The sequence below is a fragment of the Colias croceus genome, chromosome 8, assembly GCF_905220415.1.
Source record: "Colias croceus chromosome 8, ilColCroc2.1".
NCBI lineage: Eukaryota > Metazoa > Arthropoda > Insecta > Lepidoptera > Pieridae > Colias > Colias croceus.
The window spans coordinates 1,213,146-1,238,243 of NC_059544.1; the positions used below are offsets into that span (position 1 = coordinate 1,213,146).

Genomic DNA, 25,098 nt, shown 5'->3' on the forward strand with positions numbered 1-25,098 from the left:
TTACACAAGAACGTCTCACAATAATTAAAATAAATGAGTTATAAACGATGTCTTACATCATTAGGTAACTAATATTAAGTTTTGCTATTGCATCAGATTTCACGTAGAATAAGAAATATCTATTTGATAACATTTTTAATTTTTAACACACTTTTGTTAACTTTACATATTGTGTATATTATGTAACCACAACACCTTTAGATTCCATTTTAACCCACTTTAATAGGACTTATCAAGAATCGGTATCTAATAATACAATAATATCATTTTTTTCACTATATTTATTAAGAACATACAATCAGTACTGTGTAAATAATTATGGCTTCCTACGAAGCCTGTCGTTGCTGGTAAATAAACCACAAGCTATTCTCGAACATTCTACGGGTTGAACAATTAGTGTAAACGAATTTTCCTTTTTATTCTCTATAATTTTTAAAATGTCGGTCGTTAATTATTTAATAAAAGATACAAATACCTCTATGAAAAGCTAAGTTTTAATCCAATAAAAATATCTGTCATTAAATTTTCTTCAGCCTAAATTTAAAAAAAAATGCAAGTTAGCCTTTGTTATCTTAATTAACAAAAGCATTAGGTATCAATAACATCATCTATCTTTTAGTGAAAGTCCTGTCGAAATCGCTCTAGATGTTTCAGAAATGAACGAATACACATAAACAGCTTTTTGTTAGGTATAAGTACCTTCTTCTAGAAGCACTTTTGAATCGTCATTACATATTTTTAACAAAAGCATATATAAAAGCTGCTTTTAGAAACGCTGTGTGAGAGTGACATAGGCTACTTTTTACCGGTTGGACTACCTCGTTACTATAGGAATTTTCTTTAATAACTCAGCCCCCGGAATCACAGACACAATAGAAAATCTATTGTGTCGTGGTCCGATCGGGCCGCTCGGGGCTCAATGGGTTAAACGCATATTACTTATTGACATAAGAGCGAAGCCGCGGGCCCTTAGCTAGTAGGTACTACGCAAAATCATATTTACTGCCTACACGTTCAGAATACATTTCTATAGATATGAATTGTTGAAGTACTCTATTCTTACTAACAAAACATTGGCAATATATATTATTATTTTTACACGGAATAAATGAGCTGTGTCCCGCGGATTTACCCGCATTGCTCCGTTCCTAATAGTCTTAGCGTGATGATATATAGCCTACCTCGATAAATGGGCTATCTAACACCGAAATAATTTTTCAAATCGGACCAGTAGTTCCTGAGATTAGCGCGTTGAAACAAACAAACTCTTCAGCTTTATAATATTAGTATAGATGTATCCTGATAGCCAAAGGATCACGTACCAATAAACACATTTCAACACCTACACAGAGTCCAGAATAAGAAAATCCGAAGCAAACCGGTCGGACGAGCTGGTCTAGAAATACGAGCTCTATTGTGCTAGGTCACATGTTAAGACCTAGATAAGTACAGGCTTACTCGTTTGGTAAACGGTGTAGATTGCCACAGATTCCTTGTGTTTTGTATTTGGTCGCTTGCTTAACGTTTACACGATAACGTGTGGTGATATTAAATTATAGTCCTTTATCATTTTACTTGATATAATAATAAGTTTCATAACGTCGCACATAACTTTTCAGTGATTATCCTAAACACAAAAAAGTTCACAACAATAAATATGTTAATTTTAATTTGCTGTATATTATCCTTATTCCTGGATATTTCTCATTGCTTTTTCATTGTTGGCAAAATAAAAATAACAGCATGCATTAGTAGTAAATATGTCATGTTTCATGTTTGCGTATTATTGATTTAAAAAATTTCGCAGATACACGGGAAGCTCACGTTTTTTTTCTTAAGAAAAAAAGCTATAATATTGATTTACATAAAACTATATTAATAACTAGCTTCCGCCCGCGACTCCGTCCGCGCGGATGTCGGTCTTCGCGTGGATGGTTTATTTCTCCATTTTGAGTAGGTACCTCTGACAATAAAATCTTAAAAATATCTATTGGACCCAATTCCCAAATACGGCTAGGCCTATAATAATACGCAACGTGTGTTCGCGGTTCTACGGAACAACGTCGTCTATGGATAAAACTGAAAAATTAAGATTAATTTTTTTCTACGTATTTTTCCAGGATAAAAAGTATCCTATTTTACGCCCAGGATAATAAGGTATAATTATACCAAGTTTCATCGAAATCGAACCGCTAGTTTTCACGTGATGCCTTCACATACAGACAGACAGACAGACAGACAGACAGACAGACAAAAATTTTTTTAATCACATATTTGGGTTTGGTATCGATCCAGTAACACCCCCTGCTAGTTATTTTTTCAATATTTTCAATGTACAGAATTGACCCTTCTACAGATTTATTATATGTATAGATACGTAATCTCGCATAGGTTTACATTTGGTTGAAATAAAAAAAAATAATAAATAGAAATGACAATTTTTCTTACATTATAAAAAAAATCTAAACAATACAATTAGTACAGGAAAGACTGTACCTAATAGTAATAACATATTTAAGCGAAGCCGCGAGCAAAACCTAGTACACAAAGCAATTAGGTACCCTTAGTTCCCTAAAACTCACGAGAAGCGTGACTATGTTCACGTTTGTCTATATTTAATGCCCTGTATTTGTTTACAGATTTACGTTTAGAAACTGCTTGATTCATGTAATCGACCCAATAATTATTTACAGGGTAAGTTACTTCTGGGAATGGATAACTGGGTCGAATGGATTCTTTTTACAATTTCAAACGTTTAGAAATGAATTAGGGCAGATTTTGTGTGACTAAGTTCTGTAAGACGGGATTGAAAATGTATTTAAGAAAACCGGTCTTCAGTAATTTCTAAAAAAAATAATGTTTTTAGTGAAATACTGTTTCTAGGTACTTGTGCCAATTGCTATACACATTGATTTACTTTTCACTTATACTTTTAAAGTACATAGAGCAGTCTTCCAAGCAAAAAAAAACATTGTTCACTCATTCTAACAATAGAAGATGCAAATATTGAAATTGTGACTGTAATTCATAATAACTGTTTTGTCTCTTTTTAATGACAAATCATTATTTTATTGACAAATTATTATATTTTATTGTTATACTTATAATATTACGAAACATTCGAAAGGCGAAAATATATTGAAGCTAGCTTTTCCGTTAAAAAATAATACGATTTAAAATTAAAAATACAAATACAATATAGGTATATAGGTATGTCAAGGTTACAGTTAAAACGCAAGCATAATCTTTTCTAAAATTTACGATAATATACCATGAAAAATGCTTTTAGCATCGGTGTCAATTTCATTAAATGTGGTCATAAAACGTTTAAAAGAACAGAATTTGTTTAAAATTAAAAGAATATCGCAATATTACGAAACGAACTATGTAGTTTTTTTATCAGAAGCTTTTTTATGAAAATACGAGAAATTAAAAACAAAATCAAGTTAACTATAACGTCTTTCACACATAATGTCTGTAATTCTAATTATTTTTTGGTCTTCTCATTTCTATGAATTGGAAATCTCTACACTAAGACCTTTTTCAGTTTGAAAGAAAGCTCTCGAAAATCCCATACAATAAACTTTGCAATTCATTTTATGCTTTAGTAACATTTCCAACACACCCTTGGCCTCTTTTTTCATCACTCACATTATATAAAAATGTCACAATTAATCTAAACATAATTTTCAGCATATTTTTGTGAATTGACTGTAACATTGTTGTGGGCGTCACAAACTTAGGAATGAAGAATATTTTCACACTTTTTATAATGAAAGTATTTATATTTACATGTAACATGTTACTATTATAAATACATGTTCTATTAATATAAAGACGCGTCTGAATTTTGTGTGACTGTATGTTGTTCTAGTTAGAACATACATACATAATATTATATTTCGTTTCGATAAATTATGGTTTAAACGAAAGTATAATACTACAAAAAGTACATACATAAATTAATACACAGTAACATAAATTAAAATTAGTTAATATTTTGTTTTAGTTTTTAAGTTTTTTTTACCTTGTTTTTGTTCTTACTTTTTTTTCTGTTTCTGTGTGGCTTGTATACTTTTTCGTTTGTTATCAATAAATGTTTAATTATTGATTTATTTATTTTATAAAACCTTTAAATGTGCATAATGAATCGTTTTCAGGATTAGCACTGAAATAAATAGACGTTTCATTTGAAAACGTTAAACAAGTCTTAAACAAATCAAGCCCAACCATTAACATTGTTATATATCTTCATGACATTTTTTTTTCGGTCAAAAAGATCACTTTCAAGCCATTTTCGTCACTAATATACGATAATTACAACATAAATTCGTGTGAAACGTGACGTGTTCAGTGCACACGATCGAGTTTTAAATAAAGATGAGTGAGAGCTAAATATAAAGTTATTAATTTAGAAATGCTACACGCATACTATGGGATTCGTAAGAATTTTTCGTGCCTAGCGCCATATTGGTTGCGCGGATTCTGCGGAAGGCGTTACGAAAACTTTGATGCAATTCGCCTTATAAGGTTCGGAAAGAATCTTGAAAATAAAAGCTACCAAAGAGGAAAGTTTGAGTAGATTCCACTCTTTAGTATTTTCTAGTGTTTGATTTTACGCGAGTATTATACATTTAGAAATTAAAGATTTTTAACGGATCGCTGCAAAGTAAATAAATAAATGCGATACGCCGGGAAAATATTAAAATCGCGTTTACAATTCATTATAAATATTTAATTTAAAATCTACTCTTGAGTTCATTGGAATCACAATGTTAATATTTAAAGTAGCTATAGCTCGTTTCTGTTTTTAATACACCTATCGCCATTTTATTTAATAAACAGATTATTTGTTTTCGCTTATTTTTATGTAAAGATAGATAATAAATATTAAATAGTATTTTATTGGATCAGCTCAACGTATTTAAATATGCTATAATTTTGTGCCTATTGTAATGGTGTAAACATGGTGTTTACAATAACATTAGAAATAGAGTTCTAGAACATTCTAGAAAGTTCGAGAAGGACCCCAATTCCAATGTCACATACATGATATCATTCTCCACAAGGCTGACTATAAATGGATTATAAAAGGACTGAACGTGACTCTGGTGACCTGTGTCCACAATCTGTTATAGCAATAAATACATACTACAATGATGAATAAATTGTCAATTATTATTGAGAACTCAATGTAAGAATTTAGTTCCCGGAAATCCCTCCGTTCATAGCTTTCGCTTGGCAAGTAGGTCGAAAGCTTCACTTATAAGTCACGCACTCTTAAACTGCAACGTACATACATACATACATACACACATAAATAGCAATGCAGTAGTTTTTGTAAAGTATTTGTTGATTTTGCGAAACAATTGAACGATAGAGTCTCAGCATATATTCAAGAGTTTTATTTACAAATATTCGAATCAGCATTAAATATAGGTTAAGAATAATAATAATCAACAACAAAAAGCTTATACCAAAAAGTCTATGTAACTTAACCGCCTTAGTAAGCAACTAGATTAAGCCACAAAAAGAATATAAAAAAATGTACCTTATATGTAGTAGAAGTGGTACACGTGATACCTACGTAGTACGTATGTATCATATTTTAATGTCTTATAAATCAATACTATATAATTCAATTATTATTGTCTTTTGGCAGGCATTGATACTGTTTCTCAGAAATAGAGCTAACTGATCGTAACTACAAATGAGCTCATTACAGCTATGATGTAATTCATTAGCACATAGACGCAACTACAATTTGAGATTTTTAAATTTAAAATCTAACAAATGTTTATTGTTTGAAATATCTAATGATTTTTTTTCGATTACACATAACTGACGATTAAACAGAACGAAATTTTTAAATTTAATTAAAGGATTTTTAAATATGCTAAAAAATACATAAATACACAAATTGCATTATGCACATGCAAACTAACACTAATAATTAATATTAATAATCTGAGTGAGCAGTGAGTACGTTTTTTATTCAGTTTTAGCGAAAATAATTATTATGGTTATACATTAAAAAAAGTACTAAAATAATAATTAGAAATAGGTGAAGGACATGACAACACATTACTTCTTGACGCTAAAACCAAACATAAAGAAATACCTGTATTTCTTCTTGCTATTAACAGCGATTTTTCATTCGAAAGTAAAATAACGCTACAAAATGGTGGTATCAATATAAAAATATAATAATCATATAATCTCAAGATGCCAGACGAAACACAGCGATCACTAGAGGCAGTTATAAAAAACTATGATCTTAATGACGTCGATGGTAGTCGAATGACGGCAACGCATCAGCTGGATCCAATATATTTTAGGATAAGCGGTCGCTGTTTTGAAGTTTTAATAATTTCTTTAAAACTGGGACGTTTTGTAAGTTTGTGGTTGTTTGATTGATGAGAAAAAGTTATCCTTGAAGTTATGGATAACGTTCAAAGTTTTCTTCGCTCATTTTTAGGGTAATAAACGATAAAATATGAACTATGAGAAAAAATTAACCTTGTATTTTAATGGAATTAAAATTAATGGAACATTGTATTAATTTATACTAAATTGTATCGCTAGTCAAAGCTTTTGAGCAAATTTTGTTACAATAATACAGTAAGTATAGTTTATTAGGCGGCTTATCCTGTTGAGGGATGAGAAAGCTGTCTCGACAAAATAAGACTTTTAAGTTTGAAAAAACTGCAACTACATTTTAAAGGCACATTTGAGAGCTATAATGCCACATACACATATACTAAAAACATAAACCCACATTTTTCCCTTAAGGCTCGTATCTAATCTGTGCTTAAAGGGCCAAGACAGCCAATCTTTAGCAACATTTAGCAGAAATAGAACATTCAGAAGTGACCGCGACCTGTAAGTGTTACAAGGTGATGATCTCAGAAGTGTTACGTGTATTGATACATTAGCATTGTTTATTTTGGCCGTGCTCGCATTTGTTTCAAATTTAATGGAAAATTGAGAGCTTCCTTGATGTGATCATCAATATTGAAGTTCAACTAGCGTTTAGCTACTATTATGTATTCTGTGGTTCAACGTTAGGTTGTAAATAGTTTACTTTCATCGTTTCTTTACAACTTTACTGCCTAAAGTTTTATTTTAGTTACAGGGGAAACTTGTCAAGTTTGGATTTTAAGCTGTTGGATTTAATTTGTTTTTTATTGCTGACGCAAATAACTAAAACTTCTGAAATCTGTTTAAACTTTGATTTATATGACGTTTTACTTAATACGCCGCACAAGCTGATGATGATGATTGACTCTACATCAAGACTCTCTACATGGAGTCTTGATGTAGAGTCAATCATCACCGATATTTACATAAATAAGTTTACTTTATTTAAGATAAGATTTTTGCAAAGAGCAGTCATTAACTGCTCTAAGACTCAACATAAACAATATTATAAAACTTGATAGATATTGAAAAAAGAGACCTCATACCATAAAATCTTAGTCTCCTTGATTATTATTCTTTCGTGCATGCTATGACGTCACAATTCCACTGATTGTGTAAGTTTTTCGTGTGGCAACAATAACATCCCGAATAGACGAGTGCACGAGGTTTATGGAGTACGTAGGCGTGAACTATTTTCAACGATGAAAGGTGAGGCATTAATCTTTTCTGTGATTTTTCTCATTTTTACGTAAGATTAATAGGTTCGCACGTTAAGTGGTTTGATATACAGGTGTATGACATTATTGTTTAATGGATAGCACCGTTCAAATTGTTTTTAAACGATAATATTTCATTGGCTCTTCTATTCTGTTTCGACGAATTATCATTTAGACAAATATATTCAATTTACCTGTTGAAATTCGTTGTCTCGTCTACGGAATATTCTAAGACTAAATATGTACCCATTTTCTCATCTCGAAGCTCATTAAGTATCTACGTAGTCTATTTCGGACAATAGGTGTTTAGCCTCTTGATCACTTTCAAACTTATCTATGAGTTTATCAACCCCGTCTATCTTTTCATCTCGTATGACCAAATTGACAGATATTTTCACACCATGCACACGGTTTTGATTGACAGCCGCTCTTCGGTTTTATCCTCTGTTCGAACTTCTAAGAGAATGATTGACACTGTGTCCCCCGAGACGCCTACCAAATTATAGGTTTTGGCTTTGCACCAAACACGAAAATCACATGTTCTACATAAAATTGGATACCTGAATATATTATTTAGTCTGTAATGCATGGATGTGATGTCTTACTTGGATAATGTTAAACGGTTAAAGTGCGAAATTAACTTAACGTTTCCTTGTGACTGCTTAGTTCAAAGATTTTTGGGAAATTCATACTGCCACTTTGGATAAACGCATTTTTAGGCTATAGGTACCTAATTACTGATTAGTACTATATTTAACGAAACCTTTTCTGTTCACTTAATTAACGATACCTACCTACCTGTACAATATTTTTATGGGTTTTCTATTTTTATGCTATTGTTTTACCTACTTCCTATATCTAGTAGAACCTGTGCTATAATCCGAATCCTATAAATTATTTTATGTACCTGTGGATATGTGTTGTTGTAATAAAGTACATTTGACCTTCAAAGCAAAAATTCACAAATTTCATGATGGATGATGCGTTTAGATACAAATAAACAACGTACTGTTTTTTTTACTATTCGTTTGTTGCCAAGTGTAACTGTAGCCGTTCATTTGCTCCACTAACCCATAATAATTTAATATTTATTTAACAATAATATAAAATAAATAAAGGCAGTGTTCTTGACCTATTTCAATTTTCATCCACACATTTAAGTTTCAGGTTTCAGGTGCGTTACAATAATTGCAAATTATCATTTTCTGTGATTTTGAAAAATTATGACAGGACTGTGTTTAATTTCTTTTCTATTAAATTGTTTAAAATACCAATCATATTTTCTATTAAAATTAGACTGTTTTTAAACTCCACAATTCCCTAATAAGAAATCGAAACACGAAAAATAACAAAAATTCTATCAATCCGGCAGTCAAACAACCGCCACATTGATACCAATTTTATTCGCGATGCTATGTTTAGACCATCAAGGTTATACGTGTCGCTTTCTTCAGAAACTGACGCAGATGTATTGTAAACTGTTTTATTGTTATCTCACGTTTACGTAAGTGAAAAACTGAAGATTGCCACATCTGGGATCTGTTCTTAACAGCTTCATCAGCGATTGGTGCAATAATATTATGAAAGTAAATGTTTATTTTTCTCGCTTTCGTTTAATAAGCTTGTTCTTTGTATTATTTTATTAAAGAGCTTTTATAGATGTTTCGTTGGAACATTGATGATTAGTTTTTCGGGGGAATTAAATGATATTAATAATTTTATTTAATACAATACCAACATATTTAGGTGTTTACCTGAAATTTTTTTTTTTCAAATCCTAAACTCACCTTGCAATAGCTGAATCGTAGCTTGGTACTCCGCCAATTTCTCATCCACATATCCTTCTTGCGACTGATTGGCTATAATCTCTGCAGTTGACGGACCCCTCTCTTCTTCTTCCTCATAGATCATCGGCCTCGGCGGCGGAGGCGGCTCCAACCCGGTGTATTCATACTCCCGGACAGTCTCGTACGGCGATGAGTAGTAGTACTCTGGACTTTGGCCCAGCGTCGGCGAAATGGGATATGGCGATATGGGGTAAGGGGATATCGAGAAGTGTGAGCTGGGTGATGGTGAATGCTGGCGAAGGTGCGGGGAGTGCAATGGACGGAAGGGTTTCGGGGACGGGTGGACTGGCGGCGGGGACACGATCGCTGTGGAGTGCCTAGGGCCAGAGATTAGCGGTGGGGGGCTCGGAGCCCAGGGGGATGGGGGGCGGTAGTGCGCGGGGGACGGAGGGCCGGGGAGACGCGCGCGGCCGCGTCCGGGCGGCGGTTGAGACATCACGGGGATTGATTCGAGTCAATCCGGTGTGTCACGCCTTAAACTGCATCGCTGGAACAAATGATATTCAGTCAGTAAGTATCTATGAAGAGATTTTATAAACTAGAATCTTACAGTAAAGAAGTGCAGAAATGTTACGAAGCTAACGAAAATGCTTTTAAGATTTGAGTAAAATAAATGGTAAAGATAAAATCATTGTTATCATAAACAGAAGCGCATGTCATTCCAGCAGTTTAGCATAATGATAAAACAAAGAAATTTAATACGTCCCCAGCCGATAAAACGAACCCCATAATAAATAATGGTTTTACGATTGTAGCCCAATGTTTATGTCAAACGGTTACCGATATTTTTTATACAAGTCACGGAATGCCTGCCAAATTACAAATGTAAATTCCGGATAGATCGCGTGCGTCTATTTTCGGCCGGCCCTAAGGGTTACTGTGGCTTACATTTAGATTCATTCGTTATAAGCACAGATAATATAATACGATTATACTCAACAGATGCCCAAATCATTTATGAACTGAGAATCGAGCTGAGTGCATTGAGTTCCTTGAGTTATCTTTATAACGTTCACCTGTGGGTAATATGTATCTGCGATACGCTGGTTATTGAGTTTTATTGTTTTTTATGTTTAAGAGCTTGCGATATGATTTGATGTTAGCATTGTAACGAATATATTACTATAAAATATTGTATTTCCTACTAATTCTCTTGAGTTATATGAATATTATTCTCTAAATATTTATTGCTCTTTTTTATGATAGAGCAAGTAGAGTAAGGTGCTTTTCCAATAATTGTCGAATATGTTAGGCAGTTTTCAAAAGCTTCGCTGTACATTGACGAAATTTCGCACACAACTTTGTAAAGTACAAAAAATAGTTGTATGCACAATTTTATGGGCCCTCTGCACAAGACAGCGTTGGCCCATCATAGACATTTAGGCATTCTACTGCCCAACGCTGTAGAGGGCCCATTAGACAACAGAAAATAATCCAGTGTACTATCCAATATTCTCTTCATGCTCAATTTAAAGAAGGCATACGGAAGCAACATACATATTCTTTTATACATTATAGGTATAGCTTGAAACCAATAAATATAATTCACATACAAACATTACACAACTCGGAAGCACATGACATAGTCAACGACCTCAGGGAATTGTGTAAAAATGGCGGTTAGCCAGACTTCGTTCTAGGCAGAAATTATCAATATTGGACAGACAACTCCTGGCCAAATTCCAAGCGACATTGACTACCTATATGTATTTATAATTTTATAAATGAACATAAATTATTAATATTGCGTCAACTTGCAGTATATTGCTTTGTGTAATATGAGAGTTAGAAATTTTTATTGCAAACAAACTTTGGCAACTCAATTTTCAAGTTTTCCTGATTTTGCTTATGTTTTCCTGTATGCACCACATAAATGATATAGAGTTATGTTTCTTCAATTCTCTAAATATATTTTTACAAATACATAATAAATTTTAAAGCTTCGCGAAGGTCTATTTCATGTCTATCTTGAAATATAGCGATTGCTGATCATATCGCCTACGCCTAGCTTTAAATCGTGTCAATATTCTTTTGAAGTGTATTGGAATATGATAGCAGATAGATAGCATAAATATGATACGAAAATTCTTACGATACTTTTATGATATTCAGCAATTTTTTTTATAATATTCAGCAAACATAGGTAAGCGTAAACTTTTTCCTTTTCCTACAAACAAAGATGAAAGCCATAACAATGTTGAATAATCATGTTTTAACAAAAATCTAAATCGCCTTCAAATGGTCAGAACTGGACAAATTAAAATAGGACCAACCACGAGACACTAGCTTTCAAATAAAAAAGCTCCAGCACTAGCTTTCAAAATCGATTCACCCAGTCGAATTTCCTGAGGCAACAAACAAAAGAAATACAGCAGTGAGAACAATTTTTGAAGTCGGTTAAAATACTAACAAGACATTACAAAACAACCGTAACAATTAACGCACCGTTAAACTGTAGAAATTTATTATTTAATATCCAAATAATAGATTTGCGAAAGTGGGTTGTACGAAATGGTCGTGTCACCTGTCATAGATAATTTCTTGGCATGAAATGCGCAGTTTATCGTCCTAGGATCATATTTGCTTGGTTGTGCTGTTATGTGCAAATATATCTTTAATAGTTCTAATTATAATTTACTAGTCATAACTTTATGAAATATCTTGGAAACTAAGCTTGGAAATATGTAATGCTATAAATAAATAGGTAATTCTAGCAAGGGAAATTAGGATTAGACATGAAATTAAGATTGAAGAGATTCATCAAACTTTAAATATGTAAAAAAATGCTTGACGACTCTATAATTATAGAGTCGTCATGCATTTTTTTAACACACTGCTCAGGCATTTGACCACCATCTCACATGATGGTAAGCGAAGATGCAATCTTTCAGGTTAGCATGCCTGGTCAGTAAGGTAAAGCCACTTTGGGCTTGAATAGATCCAAATTATATTTATCAGGAAACACCTTAGAGAAACACAGATGGCGGTCCACATATTCGCGGTTTTTATAAAAAAAACTGTTTTCGAAGCGCTTGGTGCGCACATAGGGTATCCCGACCACGAAGGGATTGGATATTTCGTGCCATAAAGTTTTGTTTTCGCAGTCCTAGTTTAAGATTTACAGTATAAGTTCTAGATATTATATTTAATGATCTAATTGTATGGTAATTATATTCTGTAAAGTCCCTAAGTACTCTATGAAGTTCCATATTCTCTTAGGTATTGCGTATTAGGAAGATGCTTTTCATTTTATATGTACTTAATGTTTTACTGGCCCATTTTCTTTGAAGTGTCTTGGAAAATCTTTATTATACAAAAAAATTGGTAGGTAATTACCTAAGTATTTTTTTTTAATAAAATGGACATCTAAGTAGATATGAAACGTAAAACCACATTAAATACTGTTTAACTGTAGGTCAGGTTTAATTACGTAAATAAACGCGATATGTAATATGTCCTGTCAACCGTTGACGGTAAATGATAATATACCTACAAAGGAAATCTTAGAAGACTGTAGAATATTATGTAAACAAACAATTTTAAGCTTGTCGCACACTAACAATTAATAATACAGGTAGGAAGTTATATTAACATGTTTTACTGGACATATCTTAGGGTGGAATTGGTTTTATTTTAATGGAGAATAATTTTCATAGGAACTAATAAAAAAAGCTCGTACTAAAAGACATAAAATGCGAACACGATAATTAATCCATATTCGTGCCATTGAAAACGATACGTATACCTATGATTTAAGTACTTTTAATCAGTTCTTTTAAATAGTTAATTCGTTGACTTATAAAAGTATTAGACTCTAAGTACTTCGTCGCTCTAAGAAGGCATAAGACACGTGCGTATTTAAGTATCAGTTGATGAAATTTCTTTAAAAAAACAACTTTATCAGATAGACTAAACTCTTCTAACTACGTAACAGATATCTGAAAAGGAAACATAATTAAGTTCACAACGTGATCGTTTTTCTATGGATCAATGAGAAGTGCAAAAGCTTCGATGTCTAACCATGTCTAACTAAAAAAAAAGCATACAGACGACCACGAAACCTCCTTTTTGGTAGAATTTTAAAAATAGAATTATATGCCATTTAAGGAGTCTCATAAACTCCGAATTTTAAGTTCAAAATTATTCATTCTAGATTTTTCTAGACAACCTGTCAGTAAACTGGAGTTTTGACTCCAGTCTAGATATTATTAGACTGCAGTGACGATAGTGTGATACAACCGACGAATTTAGATCCAATACATATATTTTGTATTGCGATATGATTTCGGTAATTTTTCATCTAGCAATGATTATTCTTCTTGAACAGCGTGGGCGTTGAACGCTTGAAATCAGAAGCCATGCTTTATGGCAGTACATGACATTTATATATTTTAAAGGTAATGCTTTTACCGTTTTGTCCCTCTTTAATTTTGTTAATTTTTTATTTTTTATTCACTAGCTTACCGCCCGCGGCTTCGCCCGCTTTGTCTAAAATTATATACTAAAACCTTCCACTTGAATCACGCTATTTATTAAATAAAGCGCATCAAAATCTGTTGCGTAGTTTTAAAGATTTAAGCATAAGTACAAAGGGACATACGGACAGAGAAAGTGACTTTCTTTTATACTATGTAGTGATTATTATTGTAAGAAAATAGCTAGGTTAATATTAATTTCTATAAGCGTAGAGATTTTGACTTATTTTGTTTTCATTTGAATGGATTCGAGTAAAAAAAACGCTTGCTATGAAGGTGGAGCTGATTACTCAATGGTGATAGAGCTGAAAGTTCTAATGTCGCTGTTTTGATCTTTGATTTCAATTTTGTCTTTTACTATTTACTTACAAGATGAACAGCTTCAGAGCTTATTAACTGAAGCGTTCAGCTCTCTATGCATTTTGCCTCTCCTTACGATCTGGCGCCTATTGCAACTACTCAACACCGCACACTCCAGATCCGGAATGACTTCTCTTTTCCAATGTATCATCACAGACTTTACTATGTTTGGTATTAAATATCTGATCAAGGTAAAGATCGAAAGTTTTCTTATGAGTAAATATCTGTAAAACATATTCTTCGTATTGTATTTTAAATCCAAATCTTATTCTTCATAAATCATAATTATGTAGAAAAAAATATGTTTAATCAAGATTTGTTCAAACCTGCATTCACTGGTGCAGTTACGTCATTTTAGCCATTTTCTTATTCAATTCACGTCTGTACTGCAACACGATTACAGACTTACAGAGTATGTAAGTATCACGTATATATCGACATTTTTTTGAATAGTCCAAATAGTAATGATATCGTTTTCTGTTTACAACTTTAAAAAAGATACACTATAATCCAAATCTCCATTATTTAAAAAACCCTAGTAACACGTATTTTCTCGATTTCCAAGGCATATTCAAGAAACCATTACAAATATTCTGGCAACGAGGAGCGCGTTAGGTAATATTTTCAACTGTAAATCATTTGCATTCATACGTGTTTGTCAGTGCATCCATTAAAATATGACGAAAATGCAGAATTGGCTAAAATCGTGGGATTACCTTGCTGTCAGTCAATTGTTTTCTCAATCAATAATCTCTTCAATTATCTGTATAAATGACAAAACTATATAAATGTTAGATTTATTACACCCAGTAATTATTTATCCATGTCATCACTACTAAGAACTATGACTGTGACTATTTATTATTTATCTATTGTGAACATTCGTCAATCATCACGTACTCTAAACAGCTAACACCTTTGTCGCTCAATGTCTTGAAGTGTTAGTCATTATTATAAATTAAGTCTGTCCTTAAGGCATCTATTTCTTTCAATGAAACAATGAATGGCGACAACGTATTCGCAGTTCGCACCATACTCAAATAATTATCTATGTACTAATATTATAAATCTGAAGAGTTTATTTGTTTGAACGCGCATAATCTACAGGATCTACTGGTCCGATTTGAAAAATTATTTCGGTGTTAGATAGCCCTTTTATCGAGGAAGGCTATATATCATCACACTAAGACCAACAGGAGCGAAGCAATGCGGGTAAAACTGCGGCGCACATATATAGTTTTGAATAACCTGGTATATTTATCGAATGTATATTATGGATGTTCTAAAGAATTGCCTTCAACGATTAGGTACTGCAAGAGTTAACGACCAGACCATTTGTCTCTTCATCGGTATTATTTCGTAGGTAAGTTTTCATCGTGATACTTCACACAATTTTCTTCTATTACCATTGCACAATAGATCATCTGCGATGTATCCGAAAAAATTGTCCCGATTATACTAAAACCTTTAGTTCTTGAAGGTCGCTGTATCACCGTATAAAATGCAATAATTTCAGAGTTCTTTCAAGGGAACTATGGTTAGAAAATTTACTTGCTCTATCATCGAGTGTGAACCGAAGCCTGTTTCCAAAAGAACGAGCTAAATCAAAACAGTAATGGTAAATTACTATATTTTGTTATAAAACGTATGCGACGTTTATCTCTTGTGTTCAAATGTCTCAAAGATTAATCATCCTTAGATATTATCTCATTAATTAAATGAAATATCCTTTATCTTTTTATCCTAACCGTATACAGCGACAATTGTATATACGTTTATAGGAAATGTTTTGATGTAATAAATTGATGTTTAATAATTAAATAAGGTGCAATGACAATAGGTACTTTTGGAAATGTTCAGTTTTTTTTAATTGTATAATAAATAATAATAATAATAAATCTTTATTAGCAAGCAGGCCAGTTACATTAAAAATTAACAATCTATGTACTTACAAACTAATTAATAAAACCTACTAGCTAAAAGGAATGCCGCTCAGCATTTTACAGTGAAAGCATAGACTTTCACTGCAGAGCTGATTTTCAGCGACACCTTATTCGTATCACAGTCTAATGGATTTTCTATATACTGTGAGATACTGTGATTGTTAATGATTGGCAGAGATTAAATTGGAAATTCATAACACGAATTTAATTACTTAATAACATCAGAGGTAAACCTTTGAAAATTCATAATTTCAATACTTTTTGGTCGTGTAAGTTTGGTGGTAAGAAACTCTACCTAATTATAACAATATGCAACAACTATCACCTAGCCAAAGTCAAAAAAATAAATTCGTGAAAATTATCAACAATAAATCATAATGAAGACAGGAAGAGGCAGTCACAAGATATTTCTCAAAGAGAAGACAGAAAGCTCTAACCAAGCTCTAACACACCAACTCCTATATTCTGACAGAATTTATTATGAACAGACGTACGCATGACAACGGTAATTTCTTTCAAATATCACAAATAAACACATTTCACCTAAAAACGTCAGTTGCGCAATGTATACAGGAGTTATTAATTCGTAGATCATGATTTAAAACGGCCTACTTTTCGCGTTTAACAAAGTATGTTAATATGCGAATGTTTGCAGTTTGAGCTATAATTACGAATTGCTTCGGAACTTTTGTGACCTAGAAACTGTTTTACACGTCGATTTTTGTATGAGTTCTGTTTACTGATTGTTGAAGATAAATAGGTGTGATTTAAAAGTTAAGACTGTGGTGTGGTATGATTTATAGGGCTTTAATGTCAAGGGTAGAGTCGATATTGCTACAAAAAGCAGTTTAAAACTATTCCTTCATTAACAATGATGATTATGAAGCAGATTATAAATTACATGACAACTCATATAATAGTAAAAAGACTAAATTCATTCGTTACTTATAAGGTAGAGTCTAGAATGTTTTCTCTATGGCACGAGAAAAGTTCAGAAATCGATAGAACAGCAGCTTCCGGTTTCCGATGTCTAGACATCAAGGCGGCATTAAAACTGTAGCATGACGCAATGCGGAACCAAACGTACAAAATTATTATCCAAACACTCGAAGAAAAACTTTCTTGAGAAATATAATAATTAGACTAAAATGCTACCGCAATATTGAGGTTATGGAAACACCGGCTGTTTGCTAGCTAAATACACCAGTGATACATAAAATTAAAATAAGATTATGACGGGTTAAATGGCATGGATCGTTATGGAACGAAAGCAGACTGTAACTCTACACTCGACTCCAGCAAGCACGTGTTAATTCAATCTAAGTGCCAACTGGTGCCTAATGAGAAATTGAAGAAAAAAACTATCATCCACAATCCACATACCGGTTACACGGAAGTTCGAAAATCCACAAATCACTGTCACTGCCACGGTAAAATATTGCACAGAGATATTTCGCGGGCGCGTTTCAAATTTGGAATTTTTCGCGATAACCAAGCGGAGTTTTCGGGCGCGCGTTCGGTTGGTTTTGGGAAATTTCGGCGGCAGTTGACGGTGGACTGAAGCGGGCGGGCGGCTTCGGATGCCGTCGGACGCTTTCGGCAGCCTTAAATTTAGAACTTGGCTCTCTCCCCGGTTTTATATAGCCGTGAGTACATCGTATAAAGCGTATGAGAGATGCGGTCGCCGCCGCGTATATATAGGAATTACAGCTTTTTATTGAGTGGATTGGAAATTTTTGCATTCCCAGCAATGCGTTGGCGAATATTTGGATGTGACTTTCTTTGGCAATGTTTGTTATAATTTTTGAGCCAAATTAGCAGACACCATATATGTATAAACTATAGGCATAAATAATAAGATGAAAAGATTCAATTAAAACAATCCATGCACCATTAGGAACATAGAATAGCCAAAGTTAATGCTAACTTGTGCTATGACTATAATTCTTAAAAGGCATAGAGAACTGCTATGCCGCAGTCCGAGCTTGACTTAATGTATTCTAAGCTTAGTAAAATCATGGAACTGACGGTTACCCTCAGATTTTGGTAGGACGAGTTTTTACAAGAAAAGAGCAATATCTTCTAGATAATATCAGTCATTAATACCATTATTATTAACTCGGTTTCCCCGAGAACCACTCTATCTCATTATAAAAGTTTTTAGATCTAAGCATACCTAGGGACAGATCATACAGAAAGTGAAGTCCCGTGTCCCGGTGTACCGTGTATGGGGTATATGCATACATCTATTTCACTGATCAATTTTCTTCAAGGACAAGTAGGTTATCAGCCTTCAGAGGCATTTTTTTTCATCGTCTCCACCGGGAATCGAACCCAGGACCGATTCTACGCTCACGCATTAACCACTGTACCATTTACCAAGGAGGCGGTCGATAGACCATACATGGATAATACCAGGGGGGTAAGTTTAGGTGGCGAATACTTTATGTAGCTATACAGCAAGCATTGATTTATGCCTAAAGTTGACTTTTGTTAGATTAGGGAATAGCTATGTCCACACTGTGCTTTTTTCGTTCATCAAGGGCATGCGTCACAGCGCAGTCAACAGCGCACGCAACGCATGCCCTTGACGCATGCGTTTTTGACAGTTGAAAGCACAGCGCTCGCTGCGAAAGACGTTTCCCGCGTCTGGTGGATTTCTGTGCCACAAAGCGTTCAACAACAAGATGGTGTAACCAATTTCAAAAGTCTATCGAATTTTTTTTCAGACATATGTGTAAAATTTTTAAAAAGAATATCTTTATCTTCTCGTAGTTCTCTCAATCACATTACTTCGATTATTGTAATAGCCTCGTATCCAAAACTTTCGCTTGGTTCCTTCTTTTTTCTGGAATTTCTTATGACCAAGTAAGCAGCACATATTCCACTGTAAAATGTTGTCGTCGCACATGTTTCCACAAGCTGACAAACTACGAATGAACTAGGTAAATGACTATATTGGCGTTGCGTTGAATTGTCGCTTTCAATATTGAATTCAATATTGAAAGCGACAAACGAAAGTTGAAGATGAAAGTGCATAGTGTGGACATAGCTAATGAACGTTCTGTACGTAGTACTATTATATTATATTCTGTGATAATACACACTATACTCCTAATAACACATCATAGGGCAACCGGAAAATGAGAGTAGTGATAATGATGATGTCTGAAGTGTGACTTCTTTCAAAAACTGTTAACGCTGATTGAGCATAAAATAAACCTATATTACTTAGAAAAACTTATTCTGGAAATAAGATGCATGTGTGCCGAGCACACGTGTAAGAAGTGAAACTTTGGCAAGATTCAAAGATACCAAAATCGTCGCCTTACTTCAAAAAACTAATTACTTAGTTCCAAAGTTTCATAAAATTTAGGCTACTATCCAAATATGAAAATGATAAATTTTTTGACACCTAATGTCTCATGCAATAATGTAGTATGTGTGGTAGTATGTTTGTAAATATTGTGTGTGTGCAATAAAGAATTATCTATTATCTATCTATCTATGAAGCATGCATTTTAGAACAAAATTCAATCGTATCTTTCGTATTGTTTCTTTATTTTCAAAGAAAACACTTTATTTTATTAAAATTGGAATAAACTATGGGCATATGTTAGCGACATTCATAAATTAAGATTTAATTTATAAAATCCTCATTTTTAAGCATTTGAATGCCTAAAAATGAGGAGTATATTCACAGTATATTAATATCGAATAACAAGATTGTTACAAAATATTTCTTAAAGTGGAAGGTACGAAATATTAATATGGATCTTTAAAAAGAAATATCAGAAACAAACTGTACCATTTATTCGCGTAAACTTAATGTCCAACTTTATATTGTTTGGTTTCTAAACTGAATTCGATCTCATGATTATGACATACGTCAAGTGTCAAACCGATCAAACTTCAAAGTCACAAAATGTTTTTCTGTCAAATCATCTGAACCACGAATATTATGACTATTGCTTGTTTTCCTTCTTGGTTTGTTTATTTATAGATATTATATACTAAAATTAATAATCGTTTTCACGTGTAAACACTGCACAATAGTCAGTTCCTATGATATGTTTGTAGACGGCACTTGTTTACAATATTTAAATTTTACGTGAAAACTTTTGCCATAAAGAAATGTTTAACCCTGACATCAATGATTATCAATTGACTTCGATCATATCTGAATGCTGTGGTGGTATTGCAGTTGTTTATTCAGCTATTCACAAGCCAGATAATCAAAATGTCGCGATCAAAAGGTATTTTGTTGACAAGTCAAAGGAAAAAGCCAATTTGATACAGGTAATATATTTAAGTCTTCTGTAATATTTCATGTTTTATGAGCTCATAGCGCAAATATCAAAAGACTTTAATTCATAATTTTTTATGGGTATCATTTATTTTATTTTATTTGTATTATTGAGACCTGCTGTTCTCCCAATATAGATTAATTATTTAGTTCTGCTTAACTAAATGCTTTATTTTACAGCAAGACATACTAACTCGGAAAGAGCTGCAGCACCCCAACATTCTCCCATACCTGACTTCCTTCGTCCATGGCCAGGAACTGTATGTGGTGTCTCCGCTGATGGAACTTGGCTCCTGCAGAGACATCCTGGATCGATACTTCCAAGAGGGTCTGCCGGAATTGGCCTGTGCAATCATATTGAGGGATGTGCTGGCTGCGCTACAGTATTTGCATAAACAGTTTTATGTGCATAGGTATGATGTATTTTACTATGGTGTAGCTTACATCTCAATATTGCCTTTGTAGTGATAAAATTAAGTTATACTTAATAGCTTAAAATACTGCCAGCTATCAACAGTTGCACATACTGCTATTTAGTATCAGAAAAAAATACTAAATAGCGGTGTGTGTAATTTACATTTGAACAATTTTTAACAGAAATAGACTCATCTGATACTCAAATACTTGTCAAAGTGAAATGTTAGTCAATCCCTCAAATAAACCATCCATTGGAATTACAGAAGTGTAAGAGCGAGCCATGTGCTTCTCGACAGACATGGCAATGTGCGTCTATCTGGCCTGCGGTCAGCCGCTAGCATGATGGTGAGGGGGCGACGACAGAAGCACTTACACAGCTTACCGCCCCCCGATCATGATAATGCTAACCTTATGTGGCTTAGCCCAGAACTTTTGGAACAGGTATGGTGTTGGTAGGTTTAGAGTTAAGGTGTGGTATGTCATTAAAAAAATGTTTCATACTGATTGAGATGGTGTTTCATCATCTTAAGAGATTGTGTGACCGTGTGAGGTGTCCCTTTAAACACATAAATCTGAAAGTTATTTATTTCTTTATTTAATTTTATTTGCTCTGGCGGTTTATTTGCTCACTTGTGACCGAGAGGTCAGCCGTCAGATGTCGCCCCGGCAAGGCGAAAGACGCGGGTACGAATCCCGCGCCGTGATCGAATTTTTTCTGGTCTTTAAAAATTGTGCATATAAAATTTATAAAGTAGTAGATATGTAAAGGTTTATTATAAGCTAGAAGATCTAGGCATAGATAACTTTAATGTATTCAAACACATGAACTAACAATAAAGCTATAGTAGGATAACGGATTATGAATGGAATATTTGAATTTATGCTGTGGAAAATTTTTAGAATAATATGTTTGAGGAATAAAAACGTTGTAATGTACAAAGTCATTATTGTATTTGATAAATATTCTAGAATGATTAACAAACATTCTGCATGTTGTTATAATTATGTGTTTTATAATACCGAAGAAGCCTAATTATTTTATTGTATAAATAAATATTTAATGCCAGGTTAGCAAATGCCAAAGTTTGGTTTTGTGTTCATCCATTTTTCATCATTTTTCGTCGTTTGACGCAAGCTTTGACATACTTAATTCACGTTACAGAATCTCAGAGGCTACGACGAGCAGTCAGATATCTATTCGCTAGGCGTGCTATGTTGTGAACTAGCGAACGGCGCAGTACCGTTCGCGGAAGTACCGACTACCCTCATGTATACAGAGAAGGTGCGAGGCAACAGGCCGCAGCTGCTCGACTGCTCCTCGTTCCCGGAGCCGCTTGATGATGGTGAAATGAAAAGTGAGTATAGTGTGTGCTAATAAAGGATGTTTCAACTATACTTAAAAAATAAATACCAAATTGTTTGGATAACTTATCCAATTCGGTAAAGCAGTTATTGGGATAGTGAACAATTTTTTTTTTGTATGGTGTTTCTCAATGTTAGCCAGAAGGGCTACTACATTTTAACGCGGACGCGGGGGTGAACTGAAGGTTCACCCTGGTAGCGACATGCACAAGGGCGTCCCCCCTTGACGGGGACCACGAACCTCGGCTTGAGCTGTCGCTTGAGTGGAGGAGGCCAGAAGGGCCCTAATCGGACGGGATAGTGAACAAGCTAGCCGATGTTTGTGTGTCAAAATGTTTGTCAATGATTTTTATGATTTTTTTGTGATATTACGTGAAATAAATGTTCCAATTTAAAATATGTATTTTTTTTTTCTGATCTTGAATTATTTTTTAGCATTGTATATGAGATCAATGGGCACATTTAGGACTTCATAGGATCCCTTATGGGCTTACAAAATTTCAGGTTATTGTAAAATACCCTATTTTTTGGCATATATTACCCGGATAATAATTATTATCTATGGAATTGTTGTAGGCATGTACAACACAGACAGTGGCGTGGGCGACAGCGCGGAGGGCGTGTGGCGCGCGCGGCTCGTGTTCGCGCACCGCAAGCTGTCCGACCCCTTCCACCGCCTCGCAGACGCCGCACTGCATCGGTAAGTGCTACGTAGCGGGCTACGTACTACACGCTGTGGCTACGCGCTACACATAACGAAATACATGCTACATGTTATGCGCTACACGGTACACGATACATGCTACGCCCTACACGGTACAAGCTATGCGCTACACGTAACGTGCTACATGCTACATGTTATGCGCTTCACGGTACACGATACATGCTACGCGTAACGTGCTACACTCTACACGTTGCGTGTTACGCGGTTTAAACGTTACAAAATAGACGCTTCGTGTTACATGCTACACGCAAAGCTACACGGTAAATGCTACGCGGTACATTTTATAGTCGGTTCATGCCATGCGCTACGATGTACGGAATTTGAGGCTACAAAAGAATCAAAAAAATTTAGCTTCTGTCAATAGCCTCAAATTATAAATATAATATATACTTATCACGACCACATAGCGTTTAAATTGTATTTGTTGTTTATTCTCTGCAGTGACCCAGACAAGCGGCCGTCAGCAACACAACTATTGAATCATCCGTTCTTCAAGCAAATCAGAAGAACAGACTACCTTCCCAGCCTCATTGGAAGGGTGAAACCTATCAAACCGGATCAGAGTGAGTAATGTTTTTACAAAAAAAAACAACTTTTTTGTTATTGGAATGTTTTGTTGGTAGAAACGGCGTATGTAGTGTTAAATTTTATTGACTTTTGTTTATTGCTGTACTTTTTAACTTCCTATTTATTACATTAGTGAATTATTGTCGATTTGCAGATTTTACAGTGTTTTTTTTTAATTTGTGCAACCTTAACTTATTCTTAATGACTGATTTAAAATGATGCATTGATATAAATACTAAACTGTTCTTTGTTTTTCATTTATTTTTATCTTTTCAGATGACATATCAGCTTTGTTATTAGAAGAGAAGTTGTCCGAAATGAACATAGAGAAAACTACGGAGTGGGACTTTTGAGACAATAAACTATTAGATGACCAATTCATAAATTATATGTATATGTATTTAAATTGCCTGACTACAAAATATATTGCCATTAATTTTATCCATTGTTGTGATTTTTAACAAATAAATAAGATAAAACTGTGAGATACATTCAATATCAAGAAAAATTATAGTTTTTTCATACTTGCGTATTTTTTGGCAAAACACTATTTTTATTAATCACTGTTTTGTCGTAGATAACAATAAGATAACTTATAAATTAAATGAAAATAAATAAAATTTCATTAGATCTAGCGCAAAGAAAATTATGCTATCTATAGGGACTAGGGTACTTAGGTCATAATGAATATTCTCTCATTTTAATGCTATGATAAATTACATACCTATTAAATTATTTTTTGTACATTCTTATATTGGCCCAAGACAGCAATATTTTTATACAAATTATACATTCAATAAGCAATAGAAATACCCTACCATAAACAATGATCACATTAAAATGGCGGAGTTTTGGCGCCAAATTTTCATGTTACCTTTTTTTTCGGTGACATGTCAGAATGTGATTTTTTGTTGTGTTGGTGACATGTCTGTCAATTGTTATTAAATTTTCGAATATCAGTTTTTCACTTGATACAATACCTAATGAACTTAAAACATCATAGGTACTACTTGTATTAATATTGACTATTATTACTACATATTGTAATTAAAACATCTATAATTTGTAACATTCTTGCAAATAAATATAATTTGAATTTGAATTTACACTGGTCTCCTAAATAAACAAACTTTTGTTTCTCATAAGTGATAAAATCTTAGTAAGTATTATTTTTGTGTAAATTATAGAGTATGAGTGTTTAATTTTAGAGATGACGTTAGTTTTGTGAATAAATAATGTTGTTGGATATTTTATTGTTTTATTATATACGAGTTTTTATTACTAAAAAAACATATTTTTTTATTGTTTGAACATAAGAATGTTGTAAACTGACAATCAATAACAATCTCACATTATTTCATATCTATAGTAGGTAAGTTGGAAAGTAAGTTGTTCACAAATAAATTTATCAACGATAACAAAAAAATACCGGTATGAAAATGATAATAAAAAGCAAATTT

General features: G+C 33.4%; 1 protein-coding gene across 1 annotated transcript; it reads left to right on the forward strand.

The window, feature by feature from the left end:
* Positions 1-20,225: 20,225 nt before the first annotated feature.
* Positions 20,226-24,888, forward strand: LOC123693671 (STE20-related kinase adapter protein alpha). Its single transcript, XM_045638863.1, has 7 exons — positions 20,226-20,561; positions 20,749-20,981; positions 21,249-21,426; positions 22,148-22,340; positions 22,924-23,047; positions 23,513-23,634; positions 23,915-24,888. Exons 1-7 carry the CDS (start codon positions 20,397-20,399, stop codon positions 23,989-23,991), a joined length of 1,092 nt encoding a protein of 363 aa, XP_045494819.1. The 5' UTR covers positions 20,226-20,396; the 3' UTR covers positions 23,992-24,888.
* Positions 24,889-25,098: the final 210 nt, after the last annotated feature.

Coding starts and splice junctions, on each gene's coding strand:
- LOC123693671 (XM_045638863.1), top strand. CDS start 20,397: ATGTTTAACCCTGACATCAATGATTATCAATTGACTTCGATCATATCT. Junction 20,982..21,248: donor AAACAGTTTTATGTGCATAG/GTATGATGTATT, acceptor TTGGAATTACAG/AAGTGTAAGAGCGAGCCATG. Junction 23,048..23,512: donor GCAGACGCCGCACTGCATCG/GTAAGTGCTACG, acceptor TATTCTCTGCAG/TGACCCAGACAAGCGGCCGT.